Below are 21,615 nucleotides of genomic sequence, written 5' to 3'. Positions count from 1 at the left end.
CCAGCTGACAGTTTGTCTGCTCATTTTGGTTTCAACCTCATTAACTTAAAGTATCTCAGCGCAAAAAAAAAAAAGTGTGTGAAACATTATTCAAAGGAGTTTTGCAGACACAACCACATTAACTATAGCTGTTAATATAAGTGTTCAGGGTTTAACCCCCGCACCAAATCTATACTATATCCAACCTGTGAGAAATGTGAAGAGACAAAAAGAATAATGATACACATTTTAGCAATAACACTTTAATTTTAACTTTAGAGCACAAAATACAAACTTTGAAATCTGAAATTTAAAATGTCTTGTTGGTGACAGAAAGATTGAATTTAGAAAACTAAGAAAATGTGTAATAAGGGTAAACTATTGTATATGTACAAAAAAAATGCTTCTTATTAGTAGATGTAAAACACAGGACTGAAAAATGTCCTGATGATACAGAAAAGATAACTCGACGAATAGAATTTGGATGCGTCTGCCGCTTGTAAAACACCTATTCAGTAGTAGCCGCCATTGTAGCCATAGTAAAAGGGTCTGTGTTGGGTGTATGGGGCATAGTGGTGTCTGGCGTGCCTGCTTCTCATCACATGCTGATGATTGTACTCCTGGTAGGGCTCAAAGCGGTGCAGAGGCCTGTAGTCAAAACCTGCAGGACACAGGACATGTTATATCTGGAGCCGACATGGCAGCTTCAAGTTATCACATCTTTGCACAGTGAAAAAGCTAATCAGCAACTAATCAAAATACATCGATACCTGAGTTTTAAAGCAAATATTTTGACAGCAGAGTGAATTCCAGCATGCGTGTCCCCATCTTTTCATTCCATTACAAGTATGTCCACATTCCAGTGTATGCACACTTACCATTTCTAGTCTCTCTGTACTGATTTCTGTGGTGAGGTTTTGGTGGGAGTGCAGCTCTCTGAGTTCCAGCAGATTCTAGGTGACACGTCTGTGGCCCTGGGTTTTCAAAGTTAAAGTAGTTAGTGGGGAGTGAATCGCTGAAGAACTCTGCCCGGCAGCCATTGTAAGGTATCTCTGACAAGCGCCAGTCTGTGAAACAGAGACAGCAGAAAAAGGGTCACTTTTAAAAGGAGCATTCTGTGTATTGATGCATTCAGTCTGCAGTCATTCCTTTGATTGTTTTTTTAGATATTCGTTTTGTATCAACCTACACTGATAAAATCTACTGCAACAGTTTCTCCCTGGCAGAAACACCTTAAAGACCAGGAATGAGTAGCAGTCTTTCCCATTTCTAATAACTGGTAGGACATTACTAGTACTTTGACACACTAATAAAACAGCATGAGAAGCTCCTGCAAAAATTAAAACTGTCAAGCTACATCTGCACATAACATGGGTATTTTTTGAGACAGGTTTTTCTGCATTCATCTTGAAAAATATCTACGCCCACATAAAAACACACAAGACGCCCTGAAGTGATGTCAAGAACTTGCCAAAACAATGTGCGATGATACAACCCTAACCATAGAGAAATCTGCTTAACTTGCCCACGCATAAATACAGAAGTTGTTCTTCTGGTGATGACAGTGCCTCTTAAGCCTTTTATGGCTGAGGGGTAAAAAGCCACGTCCACTAAAGTACCCACATACATGTTGTCAGGGCTTTAAGTTGCTGTTGCTTCTTACTATGCGATTCTCAGTAATAATATGGTCATTATCCAAACTTTGTAAACAATAAGTCTGTGTTCAAGGTCTCTGCAAAGTTTGCATAAACGTCTTACTTGTGTGTTTTGGAGCACTGTTATAGGTTGGCTGTTCCTCAGCAACCTCCGTGTGATCTACACCCAAAAAAAGCGAGAAAAAAGGTGAAGTTCAAACCCTGCAGAAAGCTTAGACACCAACAAACCACATTTTATCCTAGAAGTGGAAAATATTTTTCTGCATGTATGTGTGACTCCTGACTTCCTCTCACCATAGACAGTCACAGGACAGGGCAATATCACACCCCAGGCCTCTGCAGCGTGCTGTAACAGAAGAGAAGTTATCTTGCGATGAGCAACTGCGTTCCAGTGGACTCCGTCCTTCATTCGATGGTGCAGTGAGAATCTGAACTGGAAATGGAGGTCCAACACATCCATCCCATAGGCATCGGCCAGAGTTCCACTGTAGAAGTTGGCTTCAATCACATCGTAGCGCAACTGGGGTGCCTTGTGCTCAATCTGAGGCAAATAAGGGGGAAGGCAAAGCTTTAAGGCTCAAAACAGAAGATGGTAAAATAAAATAAAAAATAAAATAATGCAGAGCAATAAACCTATAAAGTATTTAAAAAAACTACAGATCGCACCATAATATATTTATTAAAATTTATAAAAGAAATGTAGGCATCCCCACTTCCTTTGACACAGTAGCATCTGCTGTAATAGTTACACCTCTGATGAAGTCTCAAAAGCTTTATTTTGATACCAAGATTGCAATTACAACTCTGAATAAACAAAGAAATACTGACATACCCAATATACTATTAATTTTGGGCATGTCATTTCAAATAGAAATGACCCTTGGGGTTTCAGATGTTAATGCTATTCGATTTCTGCTGTTACTCAGCCTCTAAAAGCACTTGGCTGAGAGGACAGTGGTATCACATTATCCACTACAGGCACAAGGCTTATGCAAATTTTTTAGATCAGCTTTCCCCAGATGACAAGAGACTTTTGATATGCAATGTGTTTAACACAATCAGATTAGTGTTAAATCAGAATATAAATGGGACTTGCTAACAGACCTCAGGCACCAGGAAACCGCCTTTGATCCTCTCTCCTAAGGGCATGGTGAGGTTCCACACAACCAGCGTTTCCTCTGGCAGAGCCTCACGCAGCTCGTCGAAGAACCTATGAAGGTTCTCCTTGTAGTCATCAACCCAGCTGCAACTGTATCTAGAACACCCAGTGCAGACATAAACAGGAAGAACAAAAATCACTACAGTGGGAGGAATTCAATTGGGAAAACAAAAAGTTGTGCTATGATTCTTCTGAACTGATAGATGCACACAAAAAAACTCCATCACTCTCACTTCTGACTCATCTCACATTATCTCTTTAATGAAATCAAATCAACAGCCTTATTAATAGTTACGCAATATACTCACCTTGAAATATCCCAAACACAGGAGTTAACAAAAACCAGATCTGGTTTCAAACCATGGCGGAAGTCCTCCAGGATGCTCTTCATGTAGCGAGAATAGATACGCGTCACGAAGTAAAAACGGACCAGATGGTGGGCGGACTGAAACTGTCGAACTTCCTTGTACTCTGTGCCATTGTGCATTTGACCCAGACAGCCCCCTTCCACCAGGCAGTCCTGTTCGAAGCTCATCTCACCCTAAAGAAGTAGGTTACAAGTGTGAGGACAACACAAACGAAGAGGTGAACAGATATAAAGCACGTCATTCAAATACACCCATTTTTTTACATTACAATTTAAATGACACCAGTGGCATGATTACAAACTTTATATTGCATAAGTTAGCTGAGGTTTTAACTGGTAGCATGCACATGATTATACACCCTGCACGCTTTTTTGTATCAGTGTATAAAACTGGTAAATGTTAACCCTTGCCTTGCTCCGCAGTTGTCTCAAGGAAAGATATTTCTCTTTTTGTACCAGCAGAACAAGATCCTTGTACACTGCCCGCTGAACTGAGGAAGAAATAAAATGATAGATTAGAAGTAGTCCCCATAGATTAGTACATTACATTATACAGATTCGATAGCTGTGCTTTCATTGGGCACACCTTTCCAAGTGCACTTAATATTTAATTCATCACTTAGCAGAAAATGGGCTGGTTTTAGCATTTTAGAAATTGCTGATAAACTGAACTTGATTACTACCATCAATTTGAGCCAGAGAATGGTTTAGAAAGGGAAAAATATATACAAGACTTCTGGATAAAAATGTCTTGATGACAACAGTTGACACTGGGGCACAGGATACATTGAATAGGGTCAGAATTTAGGGCTTAGAACATTGAGTTTTCATAGGGTTAACAACATGAAAACATGGATCCATCCTGGATTGGGTGAACAATTTAACCTGGTTGTGGTAAAGCACTCATCTGCCCCATTAAATTACACATATTTGCAAATACACTGCAACGTACCTGAGTGTAGTTACTGACCATGTTCATCCCTATGATCACAGTGAACAGATATGGTTACCACACTCTTGTATAATAAAGATGCCACACACAAATCTGCGTGTCTGATGCCATTATTTGAACTTGAACAAATGTCATGAAGAACTAGCTTATGTTATTTATGAAGGTAAACGGGTATTAATTCCAGCACTACCAAACTGAACCTAATGAAGTGGATGTGAACGGTACATACAGTTTATTCACAAAACAGTCAACGTTGGGCAAACAAGAACACCTTAAGTATAAATGCACAAGATAATGTAAATACCGATTCATTAATTTTGTCAGCCAGCTACTCACTGGAGTCTCCCAACACCACGATGAACTTGTTATGGAGCAGCTGGCTGGCCTGCAGGTGGCTCACACTCTTCATGATCTCCCGCTGTTAAATGACAAAGTCAAACACTGTTGCGTCTTTCTATGGGCTCAAATTGCGGTCATAAATACTTTCCACTAAAAATGCCTAAATGTGTAAACTCAAAGGTGAGGTAGTTTTTCCAGATGAGATATTGACCGGACAGAGTTTCTCTACCATACTTCCAAGCTTCTCGCAATAACATTAGCTTACTAATGACCAACAGTGGTTTAAAAAATAAATAAAATAGCTGGCTATTTTTCTGTTGGCTTAAAATCACTTATGTAATAAATACTTACCATTTTTGAGTTTAGATGCAAACTGTACCACTAATTCCAGCCTCTTGTAAATGCTATGTGTTGGTGTTCAGTGTTATTTTTCAACCAGCTTAGCTAGCGTTTAGCTAGCGTTAGCCAAATTTCCTCTGAAGTGGCTCTTGCGCCACTAAGTTTTTAGTTTTAAGGCCCGAAGTTGCGACAGCCTCCTCAACCACTTAGTGTTTTAAAAGTTTAAAGTTGATGTGAATTAAAAAAAAAAGAAAAAAAGAAAAATTACAAATATTTCACTCCGGAGTTTCAAGCACACCCCCAAACTGCAGGTGTCGCCAATTAAATGGTGCTTTTAACGACTGTGCGCTACCTTAATGGGTCGACACTAATTTTAAAATGAAAAATAAATTACTTAATAAAGAAAAAAAATTAATTTAATTAATATTAGAGAGATATTAGATGCTTTTAAAAATTAAAAAAAAAATTAACAATATGAATAGTTATTTTTTTTTAAATATACGTGCACATATGGAATTACAACCACGCCTCTTCTTGTGCCTGTTAAGCCATTTCCTACTTCAAAAACAATCTCTTTACTGTGATAACACTTAGTGATGGGATTTCAGGCTCTTTTTAGAGACCCGGCTCTTTCGGTTCGGCTCACTAAAAAGAGTCGGCTCTTTCGGCTCCGACCGGCTCATCGGGTTGTTTTGTTGCTTTAATTAATTTATTATTAACAATAATATAAAATTATGCACAAAAGGAATTACTAACGTAAAAAAAAAGTGGTTTTATTTATATATGTTTATATATAAATATATGCGGTGGCCCCTAGAGACAAACCACGTACAAACTCCAAAACACATTTCTAGCATGAACTGAACTTCCAAAGCAGAGCTACTAGATCACTTAAATTACACAATTGAAAGCATGTGTGTATTGTTTGTGTATTTATACACAGGCACTCGTATATAGTCAAATAATTTAAAAAAAAGTTCATTTACCTGTTACTACCACACACCAAATCCGGTCGTTGGTACTTGCTGGCTTGTGTAGCCACTAGGTAACAAAAGCTCAACACTGCGCCCAGCATCCTGGAGCACTTCTGTTGTTCTTTTGTACGTGTTTTGAGTTTTTATGTGCTTCGGAGTTTTTACGTGTTTTGGAGTTTGTACGTGTTTTGTCACTAGGGGCCACCGTAAATATACTTTTATTTATTCACTCCACATAAAATGTAATAAATAAATCATATAATACAAAAATCAACTATTCACATTTCAACTTTTAACTATTTAAATTTTCAGCTTTTTCTTTTTAAACAAATTTAAAATGAAACAACACAAAACACTACAAACCACAACACAATTAAATATAAATTAAAATATGAAAACAAAAAGAAGATGCACATTCTCTGTCATATGGGCCTGCATGAATAAACTTTCTGAGTCCTTTATCATCTGCAACTGAAAATAGTTGTGGATGATTACTATACCTTACTAATGTGACGTTGTTGTTCCTGGCTCTTTCTCTCTCTCTCCCTCCCGCTCTGTTCCTGTGCTACTCAGTGTAACTACCGCCCCTCCCCCCTCTGCCCAGCGTAAAGCACAAGGCTCCCGTGCTGAGTGAAGCAGAAAAAAAGTGCGAGAGAGAGGGTGAGAGAAAGAAAGAAAAAAAAAACCCACGTGACGGCTTGCGATAAGGAGCCGGCTCGCGTCGTTCACTTCAAGGAGTCAGCTCTAAGAGCCATTTCGTTCGCGAACGACCCATCAGTAATAACACTAGCTGGCCCAAGGTTTTCTATAAATCAGTTAGTTTTTGGTCATATAATCGAACACTGTTTGTGTAAAGAACAAATAAAATCGGCCACTTAAAATTCTGAGTTTGGCAGAGAAAAGCAAAGGGGAAAAAAAATCAAAATTACATAAACTTCAAACAGATTTTTGTCTTTCAAAAATGAATCTTTATTTCTTTCCATCGGGAATGTTGGTGAGGCTTTAAAATGGGAAGTGAAAAAGCAAGGCTCATCCTCATGCTTCACTTTTACTTTCAGTAGAAATCACTGTTATCATCATAATCTATCACTTGTAACTGATCCTTTTTCTTTTCTTTGCCTTCTTCTTCCTCCTCCTCTACTTCTTCTTCATCTGTCTCCTCATCTTTCTCAGTCTTGTCCTCCTCGTGAAATTCCTGGTATATCCCAGTCAGAACTTTAGCTGCTTCTAGAGACACTTTGAGACTTCCTATCACCTCGTCTTCATCCACGCTCACAACTGGCAGGAAGAGAAACCATTTGAAAAAATATTATGATTTCTACAAATTAGATGTAGTCAACAGTCATTTTAACTACTATGAATTAATGTGAAGGGTCTTGATGGTTTCCTTCACATAATAAATATCCATTTATCTTCATGCATGCTCAATCATCCAGGTAGGGAAATCCCAAAAAGTTGATTCTGTTAATCTCGATGTGTGTTTCAGTGGGAGAAACGTTTCGTCAACCATCCAGACTGAGTGAGTGAAGAAGTCACTTGGATGAGTGACGAAATGTTTCTCCCACTGAAAACTCTGCATCGAGATGAACAGACTTTTCGGCATATCCAATTAATAAACACTGCTCAAAAAAACCTCACGCACTGTCAAGCTGCTGTTCAATGACATCATTTCCTGTGAGCAGCAGTTCCTGTAGGTTCAGAAAAGCGTGTCCAACGTCCACACACTCCTCGTTATCGTCCATTGGCTCACTGACTACTGTGAACCTTAACCTGCCGTGACACATACAGACACACGAACTTACATTTAGAAGCAAGACTTTTCAATAGCAGAGATATTATTAAACTTCTTAAGTCAGATTTTAACGTCAGATTTGCAAACACTACCTGCCCTGGTTGGGGTCAGTGCCCTCCAACATCGTGTAAAGATACTGTCTAAGTGGAGTTGACTGTGAACCATCCACATAAATCACTGAGAAAGAAACAGAGATTTTGAGTCTATTTAGGATCTTTAAAGTTCAAAGCTTATTGGCACAAACATGGACAGCTCACTAACTCTTACCTCGTGTAAAGTTGTAGTGAATCTCCTCTCCTTTGGTAGGTTTGCGGAGGGACATGGGTGTTTCTGTTGTCTCCATCGGGATGCCCAGCAGCCGATATTCCACGTACACTCGCTGCACTGACTTATCCATTGCCACATTTGAGGAAGGTTCAAAAGTCAGGGACAGAATCTCCACTCGAAGCTTTTCTCCCTGAAATACAATGACAAAATGTTGGCCTCCACATTATTTCCAAAATAAAAGCTCATATTGTGTCCCCCTGTAGCACTATGTAGAAGAGCACAGTAAAGGCGGTATGATTATAATGTTTCCTTTGTTGTCTGTTGTTGCTCCATTCTTTCAGACAGTTACCTTCCTCATTTTTCGTTTTGGTGGTATGACAACGATGTCACTTTGTGAGGAACTTGACTCTGAAGATTCGGGGGCTTCAGTGTCCTCTGCAGCAGCTGTTTAGTCAAAATCAAAGCACTGTCAGCACTGAGCAGTCCTTTTTCTGCATGTTTAATGAATGGCAGAATAAAGCTATAAATTGCCGTAAGCAACCTAAATCAAGTGTGTTGTTTGTATATGAATAGTTACCGCTCTCACTCCTGTCCTCGTCTTCACCCTCAACAACTGACACCTGATCCACAATGGAAATATCCTGAAAAAAGAAAAGACAACACATGAGCCCATTCATCAAGTTCTCATTTGTGTCTTTTCATTCTAAATTTACATAAATTAGCTTTTCACAGCATTGTTTTGAATACAAGAAGGTGATTGAGCTGACCTGAGTTCTGGCATCGCTGACAGAGCTGACCCTCGACGCAGTGGCGGGTGATTGTCTGGAAGATGTTCTCTCTGAATACCTTAAATAAGATTTAATATATTTTTAAAAAATGAATCATGTTCTTCTTACAAAATTTCTTATAAGTGACAGATGGATGAAACTGTTTTAAATAAATGTGATGCTGAAAGATTATTTTTTGTACCAATAAATAGTTGGTTTTGCAAAACATGAAGGTCTCTGTGTGGTGTTTGAAATGTCAAAAGTGTTGTTTCCAGCGAAAGAACCGCTGCCCTTAGTGATTGATATATTTGTTTACCATATTATTTACACATTTGGTCCATATCAGGTCTTGAAGTTAACTCTATTCTGGGAGAGTCAATCTTAAGCTGTTTCTGCTCAGCTCTGCTGATGATCATAAAAGCGATGTTTGAAACTTCCAGTCAATTATTAAAACAATTAAAACTGATTATTATGGATTTAAAAATCTTATTTGGTTTTCATATGTAACTATTTTCAGTGATATCAACTTTAAGAAGCGCCCCTTGTATTAAAAAGAAATTACTTAGTAGCTGGTAAATGAGAAGGTGTGGTCAGTCTTGGCTCAGGTGTCAGATGAGGTGTTCTCTGGTAAAGCTCAGGCGACCTCTTAGTAGACCTCTTTCTGTCTGTAGACGTTGGCCTCACAGAGGTGGTTTGCTCTGCTCTTACATCTTGTGAGCTCCTCTGCTTGGTGGGTGGTGGCCGAGGCTGTAAGCCGACAAATATTGTATATCAGTGCACAAACAAACATGGCTGTCACCCACACATTCTTCAGATTAAAACCCTACCCAGGATTTTATCTCTTTCTGCAAAGGCTCAGGTTTCCAAGTCTGTGAAAAAAGCCATAGAAAAACAGATTTTAAGCTATAGGGGATAGGAAGTGTCTTTGAACACACAGATATCATGCACTTTCCTTACCTTCACTCTGGGCTTAGCTATGGGTCTCTGTGATGCATCATCCTTCTCTTGTCTCCTCTCCTCCCTTTCACTGCTCTCCCGTGCTCTGCCCTGCATGTCCGCTCTGCTTCCCTGTCGGCCTAGCAAGGCATCCACAGGTGGCTGAAATGGGTACTTCCATTTCATCATTACTCTGACCATGCCTCGAGGTCCACCGGCTGGATCTCTCAGCACATAATCCCCTGACAAAATATGAACTTGTGAGATATTCAGCCTTTCTGGTTTTTGAGCAATGCTACAAAACTGATTCAGAAACAGATGGTACTTTACAACCTGTATATGATCAGTTTCCCTAAACAAGCATGTAAATAGGTTAAATAAAAGTATTATAAACCAATTTGTGTTACTTTGTAGATACTTTGTAGCACTTTTTTCCACCTTCATCTACATTAATGTTTCCTGGAGTTATGGATGCAGAAAAATCATGCAGTTCTTTTACTTTTCTCCATCCCTCACCTCTGATCTCTCTCCCTGTAGCCAGGGTTCGCAGTGGTATTGGGGTTTTGGCCAGATAAGGTGGAGGTATCTGGTCATCACTGTCATCAAACACGTACACCCACAGACTGCTTGACCTGAGAAAAAAGTGCAATTGAGTGAAGTTAGCAGGCTGCTAAAGGTGAGATTAAATAGAAACAAAAACAGAAGAAAACTTTTGAACTAGCGTACCTGAGGTACTGCAGCACATCAGTTGTTATTGCAAGTGGGTAACTAGTAGCGTCATTGAACACTGGATCAGCTGTGCACTTAGTTGTTTGAGAGACATGTGGTGGCAGGTCGTAGAGCCTGTATGTCAGGTAGGCATCAGGAAGTAGTCCTGGCCATCGAGCGCTGAGGCCCACACAGCGTTCCAGCATTACCACCAGTTCATTGGGGATTCCTCCACCATAGTCATGTAACTCCTGCCATAAATATAAATCGAGTCATAAATAGATTCTGTACATGTTTGGAAGCAGAGCATCCAACTTTAAAAGGCTACTTCACCCAAACTGGACTCAAATTGGAAATAAATAAATATAATGAATGCATTTTGTAACAAATACATACACTTAACTGTAAAGCTAATACTGAACAAGGTGACAAGGGGCACAGATTTGCCTTAACACATGTGAACATACATGTAGCTCATACAGTAGGTGCAGTATGAGCTGGAAGGCCAAATTGTGTGTATTCCCAGTGTGGACACACTATTCACTGTGCTTTCATCAGCTTATCTTCTCTCTGATTTACCTCATGAATGCTGTCTTGCCACCCAAGCGTGATCTGCACAGGACTTCTGTGTCTCACTGTTTTCCAGTCAGCTCCACTCTCTGCCACAGTGGCCACAGGCTCTGCAGGAGGGAACAGACGTGCCCAGAAATCCACAACACCGACAACTTCACCCTCGTGTCCTGAGAGGGAGACGGTAAATAAAACGAAAACATTTCTAAGAGATCTTTTTGTTCATCTATGCAGTGGAATTAACAAAACAGCTTCTCTTTACACACCTGTAATATTCACGTGTCCACCAATACGCTCTCCTCTCCTCTCTATGGCACCCATTAGAGACATTTGTCCACTTCCGTGGGTCACAAACCGGACTCCTCCTAATGCCTGGTGGAGCTCTACTCTGACTCTTGACCCCTGACCTCCCAGCCGACCCACATCCCGGACTGTCAGGCAGTAGCGGGATGTGAAGCCATAATTGGGCTGGCTTCCCGACACCAGAGGAGTAGAGTGCATCTCAAAGTCCAGCAGGCTGTACGTGCAGAAGCTCACAATATCTTCACCTTTATCTGCCCCTGGATGGTTGCCCCCCATAATACGCAGTCCTGCTGGGGTGAAGGTTGCAGCCTGGTGGTGGGAATGAGCAGTTATCATAACCTTTGGGAAAACAGCTTGAAATGATTCAGGCTCGGGATGTGAGTCTTTACCTTCAGGTGGATCTCTAGCAGCGATTCCCCAGCCTTGAGCTGAGAGAATGACATGTCATCCTCAATGGGCTGCACCACCTCCTGATCTCCAACTGGCCAGGTGTACTGTACTGGTATGGTACGTTTGTAGTTCCTGGGGCTGTATGCCAACTCTTTCAACTGGGCTTTAGGTACAGAGGAGAAAATAAAATGTTTGGAGATTCTGTCTAATGTACATCATTTCTTGCATGTCAAATAGTAAGTCTGAGTAACTAATTAGCAATTGTTTGTCGTTACTATAATGTAGAAAGGGTTGCTGTCATTTTCATCGTCACACCTTGTAAACTGTTGATCTGCAGAGCTCTTTTTGATAGCAGTTTGTCTTTCTCTGCAATCCTCCTCCTGCTCTCCTCTCTCTCTCTCTGCACCTTCTGGCTGACTGTACTTAACTCTTGCTTTGAGAAGAAAATGGGAGAAATTGCAAAAAAAATGGCGATAACGGCTATGTTCCACATAATTCACATATGCATTTAAAAGCTGTGCAAACCTGCAGGTCTTTAGTGATTTGGTGCTCCAGCAGTAAAAGGTTTCTGGTTTTCTGTAATTCGAGCACAGACTCAGCATGAGATGCCTGGATATTCACCAGCTCGCAGGGTGAATCTTCCAACTTCCCATCAGCCAGGAGGAAGCGCAAACCCTCCTTGCTCTCCTGCTGCGTTCTAAATGCCTGCAGTGAAAACGACACGAGGCTAAAAAAAAGGCAATTTATCTACTAATTTATGTGGTTTGTTTGTCTGACAGGGTGCAACGGAGTGCAAACCTTGATCTGCAGAAGGGTTTCGCTCAGCTCCTCAACGCTCATGTCAAACTCCTGGAAGAGAGGGAACCGTGTCACAAAGTGTGCTTAAAGCACCAATAACACACAGAAAGTGTAAATTAGCTGCTGAAAACTTCGGACCTTGCTCACAGAGTCCAGCCTGTCCTGCAGAGCAGAGACCTGCTCCTTGTACCGGAGCACCTCCTGTTCCAGCTGCTCTTGTTTGTCTCTCATAGACAAGGAAAGCTCTAAATGTAACAACAGAAATGAACAAACGGGGTTGTTATTACACAACCTGTTTGCTTTGGACGAGCACATGCCGAGAAATGAAGAGACCTCTTTCTTGCTCCATCTGCTCCTCCAGTATCTCCTTCTCTCGTCTCAGTTTCTCCTTCTCTACTTCCAGCCTGCGCCTGTCTTCCTGCTCTGCGAGCAGCATTTCCTCCATCCTGCTGATATTTCCCCCGAGCTTCTCGCTTGTCTGGAGCACTTCTTTCTGTTTTTCCACCTGGTGATCATGGGTGCTTTGAGAAGATAAAGTACTGAAAAAAGGGTGGAAAAAAAGGTTTAAATAACCACTGAAACAACAGGTGATGTTTTGTGGTTTATATTGGAATTAATAACTTTCTTTGGTCTTGAAGCACATACTCTTTTACCTTTCTAGCAGCGTGTCATAATTTCTTTTAATCAGGTCCCTCTCTCCTTCCAGGTCTGATATCCTCTCCTGCAGCTGATAGAGAAATTATATATTATATGATCTCCAGATTTTTGGTAATGACCCATAGACATCCTTCTGTCATCTTTGAGGTTCTCTCTTAGATTTGTTCCTGCAGATGAGGTAGCGTACCTTGTCGAGGGTCTGCAGAGACAGGGTCGTGTTGGTAAGCTGTCCCTCTAGTTCCAGAGCTTTTTGTCTTTCCTGTTTCAGTTGTTCGGTCAGTTCCTCAGCTTTCCCCAGCAGAGCTCCTTGACTTTCCCTCATTGATCTCTGAGTCTGATATAAAAACATGGCAGTCAAAATTACGATTAGCGCTTTTTCAAATTTTACTTACCTGAAACATCAGCTGAACTTTATCAGTGTGCTGAGACCTTTACCTCTTCTAGCTGATTCTCATACGCCTAGAAGAAAAGCAAAATGTCTAGTAAGCTGAAAAAAGAAGTTCCTGTGACATAAGAAAAGAAATGTTTGACAGACAGTGTTTCTGACCTCTTGCAGGTTGGTGAATTTCTCCTGTGTAACTCTCAGGGCAGCACTCTTTTCTGAAAGCTGCTTTTGCAGACGGATTAAATCCACATTCTCCCTGATAGTTATTCTGGTAGAGACAAATCATTTTGGACATATTTCATGGATGAATTTACTTATGTTCTTTTTAAAAAAAAAAAAGCAAAAATGCAAGTGTTTGCTTATGTTTGTGTTTAAAGTTTAAGATCACAGGTTTATTTTCTGTCCTCACCGTTACATCAGTGGATGCTCAAACATGATGAACGCTTTAAACAAGGCTTCATCTCAGACAGCTCTGTTTTTGCTTTTTCAGTTTTTGTTGATGACAAAGAGAGGGAACAATCCTGGTGTTTGCTCACACCTTCTGTTTGCAATTTGCAGCCAATAAGAAGAAAGTTCAAAAAGGGAGACTGAGGAGCTACGACACACAGTGAGCTTTCAGACAGTGAGTGGGTTGAACGGACAGGCTGTGCCGAAGCCCAGTAAAACATAAACAAGACTTATTTTAAATCAGCTGATTCACTCACTGGTGAACTGCGCAAAGCTTGTCTGGTAGAGTGTGAAAGTGAGCACAAAGGGCTCAACTCAATTCGAGTGCACAGCCGTGATACAACGTGTGAGATTATTGTATGATATGCTGAGAGGATACATGCTGTATCATGCACAAAGGCACTTAGCTCTACAATGCTGCCATTTGATGTTCTTGCTACAAACGGCTCAAGCAAATTAAGTCAAACTAGGATGCTGTCATGCTGAGCATTCACAGTTATTCTCACAGTGAACATAAATATCCCCTAAAAAGCCTTTCAAAAAATGCAGTAACATCAATTATCCTGTTTTATTTAATTGTTTCATTATTGTCTCTGTGATGTCTCTGCTGTAGCTACCGGTGTCTGTCGGCCTGTTGCTTCCTCATCTCTCGAAAGGTCCCCTCAATCTCTTTCTCTTTCTCTCTCAGCGAGTCTCTGAGCGCCTGGGCAGTTAGTTCCAGCTCTGCCACCCTCACCTGTTCTGTCATAGTGGACCTGCTGGGTGGGAAAGACACAGTGAGATTCAGAGGCTTTTAGCGCAGATGTTTTCCTTGTCGCTTATTAATGTGCGTCATGTGATTTACTTCAGCTACGCAAGAGTGTGGTCAGTCATGTCACGCTAAAGGATGATCTGCTGTAGCTAATGGATCATTTGGTCATTTAGCACATCACACATGGGACACTTACAACCTCTCCATCTCTGCCCTGGTGTCTTCCAGTGTAGGGCCATATCGAGGTGGTGCAGTCTGGGCTGCCCTCCTCATTCCACCGTCTCCGTCCAGATTTTTACCTAACAACACGAAGACCAGGGAAGGAAAATAAAGAGATTTAAGAGGGAATCACTGCGGCCTCTATTCTTGTTGTTGTTGCTGTTGCACACACCTTTACTGAATTTGTAGGGTGTGCGAGCTCCCAGGTCCATAATGTGCTGCTTGGCCAGGCTGAGTTTGTTCTGCAGCACTCCTTTCTGGCTCTCCAGCATTGCCACTCGGGCTTCCAGCTCCTGTATTGTGTCCTCCATGTCCCTCTCCTTAACACCACTGGAGCCAGGACTGGTCTGACGAAGACGCATTAGCCTAGCAGACATACTGAGGCAAAGCAGAGAGGTTTAATTGGCCACAGTTTGGCTGACAGGTGTTCAGTAAGTGCCTTTAAAAAGTGCAAAAGGCACTCCTTAATCTCTCTTTGGAGTTTCAATATTACTTTCATCTTATTGCCAGTAAATAAATTTTCATTAATATGCTCCACGTTGTTCAAATGTATGGAATCAGGTACAAAAAGTGTATTTTGCGTGTGTTACCTGCGTAGTCTCTGGTCCTGGGTGCGTGTGTGTTGTTTTAGCACACTGTTCTCCTCCTGCAGTCGGAGGCACAGGTCCTCCAGGTGCTCTCTGGGAAATCGAAAAAGGCGCTGAGGGTCTGCTGGACAGGGAGATGGAGACACAGAGAAAGCACACACAGACATGAAAACTGAAGATTCTGTTGTGCGACTTCCATACAGACTATAAAAACCTGAAGTGCTTTTACCTTTTGTCCTCATGACATGATGCTTCTTCCAGGACTTGACATCCCGTAGAGTATCTGAGAAGATGGCAATGAGGCGATATTTGCAGTTATTCCTAATGATTTACAGTTTATTTATTGCCTAAACCCTGCTCATAATTAATAAACTGAGACTTAATGCAAAGCTAAATTGTAACATTCATTGGCATTATCTCTTTGATGCTTGTACTTCAAGGTTTTGGTTTATTTTCTTCAAGTTGTGTTTTTAATGACAGACAAAAACACATATCAGTACAAACCAACCTGGGACAGTTGGCATCAGTCCCCCTCTCATCAGGCCCACATCCCTCACTGGGAGGTCCCCAGCTGTCTCGTCCACCACCGGCGACATTACACCGCTCATCACAGACTCATCTTCTCAGAAACCTTCAGCCTTACAAAACCTGAATTTGGTTCAAATGAGGTTGAATTGCTGAAGACGAAAGACCTTAATACTGCAAATATGACACGTTTTAAAGTTTCACTATGGTAACTACACTAAACGGCAATAAACAATTAAAAACAGAGAATAATTGTAGGGTCTCTACAGTCTAACTGTTTTTAAAGATATTCCAAAGTGACTACTTTAAACTGTAATGTGCTCAATGCCCAGAAAAGCTAACAGTTTATGTTAAAGAATTCAGACTTCAACACTGAAAGATTTCCTAATAAGAACTATTTAACTCACCGTGTGAGAATTGTGTGGTGTTTCCTGCTTGAGCCCGGTGTCCAGCACAACCAGGCAGGATTTATGTCTGTCCGTCCTGTCCAGGTTTAATCCCTCTTAAGACTTTCTTCTTTCGTTCCTTCCCAACCTCTGTTAGCTTAGTCTTCACAGAGAGATGCTTTCTACTTTAGATCTATGTTAATATATTTCCGTGCATAGATGTAATTCAGTGAGAAACATTAGTATATAGTAGTCGTGGTCCAATCTTGAAGCAGTGTTCCACATGCGTGGATGCTAATCCTATTTCCATGATAATCTGATTAGCGAGCATCAGATTGTAGATTAAGATGTGCTCTGAAATCAGTTTGTAGTTAGGTTATAATGACTGAGGAGAGCTGTTATTAGAGTGAAGCAGGTCTCAGATCTGTTTACTGAAGCACAAGGGAAGCAGATAATAAATACGTGGGTGGAGGCTGTAAGCATATACAACAGATAACAGCAGCTGATTGAAAAACACGAGTATGGTTCTCATGTAGTGCTTTTCTACTCAAGGTCACTTTTATTACAGTATTTTCAGAGGCTAAGAATAAATTGACTGACAAGCAGTTTCATGGCCTGATGGTTTATTATACAAATGAAAAGGACATACGAAGATGATTCAGTCAATTCATTGTGTTGCATTTGTATGCTATAGATTTTCAGTGTTGTTTTAAATACAAGGATTTACAAGAACATTAGAGCTGTAACACTCAAGAACGGGAAGGCCAGAAAACAGATGAAACCAAGACGAACTTGTATCAGGATGATGGGAGGAGAAACGTGTGGAGAAGGAAAGAAACAGTTGATGATCAGAAGCATGTGGTGGGACCAGTGTTATGGCATGGACATGTACAGTCACTAGTGTTTATTGATGATGTGACAGCTGATAGAAGTAAAAGGATGAATTCTCTAGTATACAAGCCAGAATACAATATATCCTATATGTAGAAATCATTATTTTACAGTTGCTAAGCAAAGCAAGTAGAGTTTGAGATATTTATTGAGAAAGGAGTATTTTTTATGAACAGTTTCATTCAAAAATTTAATACTAACTTTAGAATTTGCATGCAGTTTTTAAATGTTTAAAAATATCTTCATGCATTACAAAACAGGGAACAGTTTAATGCAAAAAAACACAAACAATCCCAGACCGACGTACATCATATAGTGATGTCATCTAAGTCCTTGCCTTCATCAATTCCACTGACTTGGCGGATGATAAGTGGCGATTTGTTGCTGCCGTTGTCACTCATGTCAGGGTTAAAAAAGGGAAGCATGGCGTCGGTGAATTGGACGCATTTGAAAGAATAGATGTGTGACTGGGTCTCTGCGTCGTAAAATGACACCCTGCCTTCCTCATAATCCAAAAACACCCCAACGACATGTGGTCTCTGAGCGAGGCACAACAGCTCTGCCTGTCCAGCACATGCCCGGTACTCACTGCCCTTCCTCAAACAGATAGTCCAATAACCATCTTCTGGACACAGTGTGATCAAACCTTTCCTGTTGACTGATTCTTTAGCTACACCTAGATCCCACGCTGTCTTGTCTCCGACATCCACCTCCCAGTAGTGCCTTCCTGTGGTGAATCCCTGTTTAAGGAGAGAGCTACACATCACTGACTGCCCATTTTTCCGTGTATCACAGAGAGCAACAAAAAGACAAAATGTTTAAAGGGGAACCTGCTACATCTTTAATTACCTTGAGGGCGAGGACACATGGCGCCGTGTCAAAACGCTCTGGTATGTCGGCCACGTTTTGTTCAGCCTCTCCATCCCAGACCTGCCTCCCATCCTGTGATAAAACCAGCCAAGGGTTGGCTGTCCTGGGGTCCAGCTGAACATCAGCTGGTAGGAAGACACAGTTCATGCGGGACTTTATTAGCCTCTTATTTCTAATAAGAAAAGATTTTTGTGTGGTTTTCTGTTTTGTCAAAGCAGGAAATATAAATGTTCCCTTTCATGACAGTTAACAGTGAACACTCTTACCTGCATACTGCTGAATCTTCTCATGCTCTGCAAAAAGATCAGAACATACGGTCAAAAATACTCCACCCATGTGTGATCTTTGATTGCGATGTTGTTTGAAAGCAGCTGTTCAGTCATTTAATGTAATGATGTTGACAACAAACAAATACATAAAAAAAGCTGAATAGATATGAACCTTGAATGGAAAGTTTTTTCAGCTCCGATTGCAGCTGCTGCACAATGTTGACCACTGCTCTGCGTAATATCCCCAAACTGGTGTCTGCATGGACGATGATTTCAGAGCAGGATTTGGCCGATGGAGGAGAACTCAGAGCTGGAAACCTCTGACACAAAGAAGAGAAAACTTACTTTAAAAGAAATGATTTAAAATACAAAGTAGGATGACTTAAAAAAAATCCTGCTTTTTGTAACTGGATACAATAACAGCAAAACAATGACAAATGATCCATCTCCCACTGAATTGGAGCCACTTCCCATGTGTTTTTTCTGTCTACCTCCCCACCTTCTGGAAAATAAACTAAATTCCTAACCTGTATGAGATGGAGGTGGTCATCTGTGTGAAAAAGCTGCTCCATTTCACTTCTTCTCCTCTGCAGTTCAGTGATTTCCAGCTCAAGTTCTGCAACGAGCCTGTCTGCCCTCTGCTCCGCTGCCGCCTGCCTCCTCTGGATCATCTCCACCAGCTCGGCTTGATTTCTCTCCATGGTACGAATGAGAGCGGAGAAAACCTGCACGCTTCTCTCTATGTCTCTCTTTGAATTTACCTATAGAGGGCATTAAGCAAATACAAACAAAAACACATTTTTCCTCAGGGCAGCAAAAGGTTCAGCAGTAGATCCATTTGAACACATGTGGCTTCCAAGCAGAACAATACAGAACCCAGACAGTTGATTGTGTCCATCTGAACATTGTGTTTTCAGTGTTGTCACTCATTTAAGTGAGTTCATCAGTCTCAGGGAACTTACATAATGACCGAAACCAGCACCATTGCCTGACAATGTCCAGGAGATTTCACACCCTGGACAGGGAGGAATGCCAACTGGGAGACAGGGGGACGATCTGAGAACTGAACTGAGAAAGGGCCTAACTGTCTTACAATGTGCTGATTGATCAGTGGTCACGACAATTTGCATATTAATGATGATGAAACTGAGCTCACGGTCCATTGTTATGGAATGGTGCCAGTTTCTAGGTGCTTTAATCACAGCCTGAGAGGCTTAAACCTCCAGATATTCTATGCTCTTATGTTAACTCACTTTGCTGAGCTCCACACATCGTTTAATCTCCTCCACTTTCTGCAGTCTGTCCTGGATCATTTGCTGAACATCACCCTCGATTCTCTTCATCTGCACCTAAACGTTAAAACGAGGACATAACCTTTAAATAGTTACAGTCTTATGCCAGAGTTTAGCATTTAATTTAACAAGAGTTCAGTGCTGCGGAGGAGTTCACACCTTCCTCTCTTGGCTTTCTCGTTCCACTGGGACCGTTTTGTGAGAGCGGTGGTCGGTTTCGGTGCACAGCACACAAACACACCTCTGGTCACTTCTGCAGAACAGCTCCAAAAGCCTTTGGTGCTTTTTACACATCCTGTTCTGCAGCATTGCCACGGGTTCAATCAGCTTGTGAATCCTCAAGGTGGCAACTCTCAGGTGAGGCTCCAGGTGCATCTCGCAGTACGAAGTCAGACACGTGAGGCATGATTTCTGTGCCTCAGTTTTCGTTCCTGTGCACACATCGCAATAGATGACTTTTTCTGTCGCTGCAATCACGCCGTTCTGCCTTCTCGCTCGGATCTGCTCTGAAATTTCCTTCGCAAAAGAGTTTTCACAAAGCTCAGGGCGGCCTTCAAAGACTGTGTGACATTTGGGGCAGCTAATTGCACGGCTAACGTCCCAGTGTGTTGTGATGCAGGTGAAGCAGAAGCTGTGACCGCAGGGGATGGAGACGGGCTCTGAGAAAACATCTTGGCAGATGGAACACTGAAACTGCACCTCTGACAGACGAAAACTATTGGAAGCCATCGCCTCAGAGCTAAAGAAAGAACATTAGAGAGGAGAGAGCTTAGAAAACATTAATCATTTACTTTCTGAGTCACTGAGAAAGTCACTATTGGTAACACTGGGACATTTACAAGGCTAACAAATGACCTCAAACGTAGATCAAGGTCATTTTTCAAGGCATTTCCCATATTGTCAGCTCTGTAAGTACTTGGAATAGAGCCAGACGCACAAACCTCCTTATCAATGGTTTGAAACAATTCAAAGCAGTTCACTGGACAAAGTCCAGCTGCATGGTGACATAGTTCAGCCTTTCACTTCCTCTTTAAGCTTAACTTTAAAAAAGGGCCTGAGACACTGAACAGACATACTAACAGGCTCCTTCTTTTCCAACCATTGTAATTTGGATGTGGAAACTTTTCAGTATAACATATTCCATTAGGGGGTAAAAACTGACAGCTTCAGATATTAGTATAAAGTATGTTATTTGTCTGGTACAAAGGAAAGCAGATCAAGAGCAGAAATATCTAAAAAATAATGTTGAGTCATATCTAGTTCATCTCTCATCGTGTTTTGCTCTTACCTTTCCTGAATGCGAAAGCTGATCTCTGAGGCAGCGAAACATAATACTAGCACTGTGGTTGTGAAGCCAAAGTCCTCCCTATTCAGCTGTTGGCACACCCACACGACTCTCCCTCTCATTCTCTTTTTTCTCCTTTGCATTTTGTTCCTGGGCGGGAGGAGTAAGGTCTGTATCAGGTGCATTGCTGGTTTTGTATTGTGTGGCAGTTCTTTGTATGGATGTATTGCTGCTGTGTTTGTATTGCGCACACCTTAAATGTTGATTTAAAAAAAAAATATATATATATTATATTTTTGAACACGGATGATTTATCTGTTACCCATTTCTCATACTCCTGCAATAGATTCACAGCTCAACACGCTGAAAAGATCTTCAGAAAACCGCAGCACTGATCCATACTGTCTGAAGGCCTACTTTTTAAAAATGTCACATATAAGCCCAGTGAAAAAATCTTGGTGCTGCAGAAAGTCAATTGTCAGTTAAAGTGAATATTAAGAGGTGTTGACACTGAAAAAAAGAACAAAAGCAGAGGTTAGTCTCACCTCCTCAGAAGTATCCTCAGCATCCTTTAGATACATTGCATGCTTTAGATGCGATGGCAATGGCTGAGTTGATTCATATAGTACATTTGCTTACATGATTACATGACTGAATTTGCTGAACACAAAAGAGAAAAAAAAGACTGAAAAAAATCTATGTTGGCTTATTATATTTTAAAGCAATAAAAAGTACAAAACAAAATTTGAAATAAAA

The 21,615-nt window shown here is 41.1% G+C and overlaps 3 protein-coding genes across 4 annotated transcripts; all 3 read right to left on the bottom strand.

Annotated features, from left to right (window-relative positions):
* Positions 1–491: 491 nt before the first annotated feature.
* On the bottom strand, positions 492–4,524 carry LOC146636776 (PC-esterase domain-containing protein 1A-like). The gene is made up of 8 exons (XM_085351044.1): positions 4,449–4,524; positions 3,572–3,651; positions 3,102–3,334; positions 2,739–2,889; positions 1,929–2,175; positions 1,738–1,794; positions 858–1,046; positions 492–640 (listed from the first exon to the last, which is right to left on the bottom strand). Exons 1-8 carry the CDS (start codon positions 4,519–4,521, stop codon positions 492–494), a joined length of 1,179 nt encoding a protein of 392 aa, XP_085207170.1. The 5' UTR covers positions 4,522–4,524.
* A 2,294-nt stretch (positions 4,525–6,818) lies between these two features.
* On the bottom strand, positions 6,819–15,937 carry rpgrip1 (RPGR interacting protein 1). Of its 2 annotated transcripts, none has more exons than XM_085351042.1 (30): positions 15,850–15,937; positions 15,571–15,624; positions 15,345–15,465; positions 14,927–15,132; positions 14,732–14,834; positions 14,402–14,542; positions 13,500–13,605; positions 13,388–13,411; positions 13,140–13,286; positions 12,949–13,022; positions 12,629–12,834; positions 12,434–12,540; positions 12,296–12,346; positions 12,023–12,202; positions 11,813–11,930; positions 11,497–11,660; positions 11,071–11,416; positions 10,814–10,974; positions 10,253–10,485; positions 10,043–10,158; positions 9,548–9,768; positions 9,418–9,459; positions 9,153–9,337; positions 8,591–8,669; positions 8,401–8,464; positions 8,173–8,267; positions 7,824–8,013; positions 7,649–7,733; positions 7,407–7,534; positions 6,819–7,042 (listed from the first exon to the last, which is right to left on the bottom strand). In XM_085351042.1, the coding sequence occupies exons 1-30, from the start codon at positions 15,935–15,937 to the stop codon at positions 6,819–6,821; spliced, it is 4,059 nt and encodes a 1,352-aa protein (XP_085207168.1). The 2 variants fall into 2 exon arrangements, with proteins under 2 accessions (XP_085207168.1, XP_085207169.1); XM_085351043.1 differs by having other exon boundaries at positions 15,345–15,462.
* Positions 15,938–17,451: 1,514 nt separating this feature from the next.
* LOC146636774 (E3 ubiquitin-protein ligase TRIM39-like) lies at positions 17,452–21,044 on the bottom strand. Its single transcript, XM_085351041.1, has 8 exons — positions 20,863–21,044; positions 19,734–20,313; positions 19,536–19,631; positions 18,810–19,043; positions 18,455–18,602; positions 18,280–18,306; positions 17,993–18,138; positions 17,452–17,883 (listed from the first exon to the last, which is right to left on the bottom strand). The coding sequence occupies exons 1-8, from the start codon at positions 21,042–21,044 to the stop codon at positions 17,452–17,454; spliced, it is 1,845 nt and encodes a 614-aa protein (XP_085207167.1).
* Positions 21,045–21,615: the final 571 nt, after the last annotated feature.

The sequence above is a fragment of the Diplotaxodon limnothrissa genome, linkage group LG3 (genome assembly GCF_057381915.1).
Source record: "Diplotaxodon limnothrissa isolate DT_005_m linkage group LG3, D_limnothrissa_male_GT1.1, whole genome shotgun sequence".
Classification (NCBI taxonomy): Eukaryota; Metazoa; Chordata; class Actinopteri; order Cichliformes; family Cichlidae; genus Diplotaxodon; species Diplotaxodon limnothrissa.
This window is presented reverse-complemented; position numbering and strand designations above follow the sequence as displayed.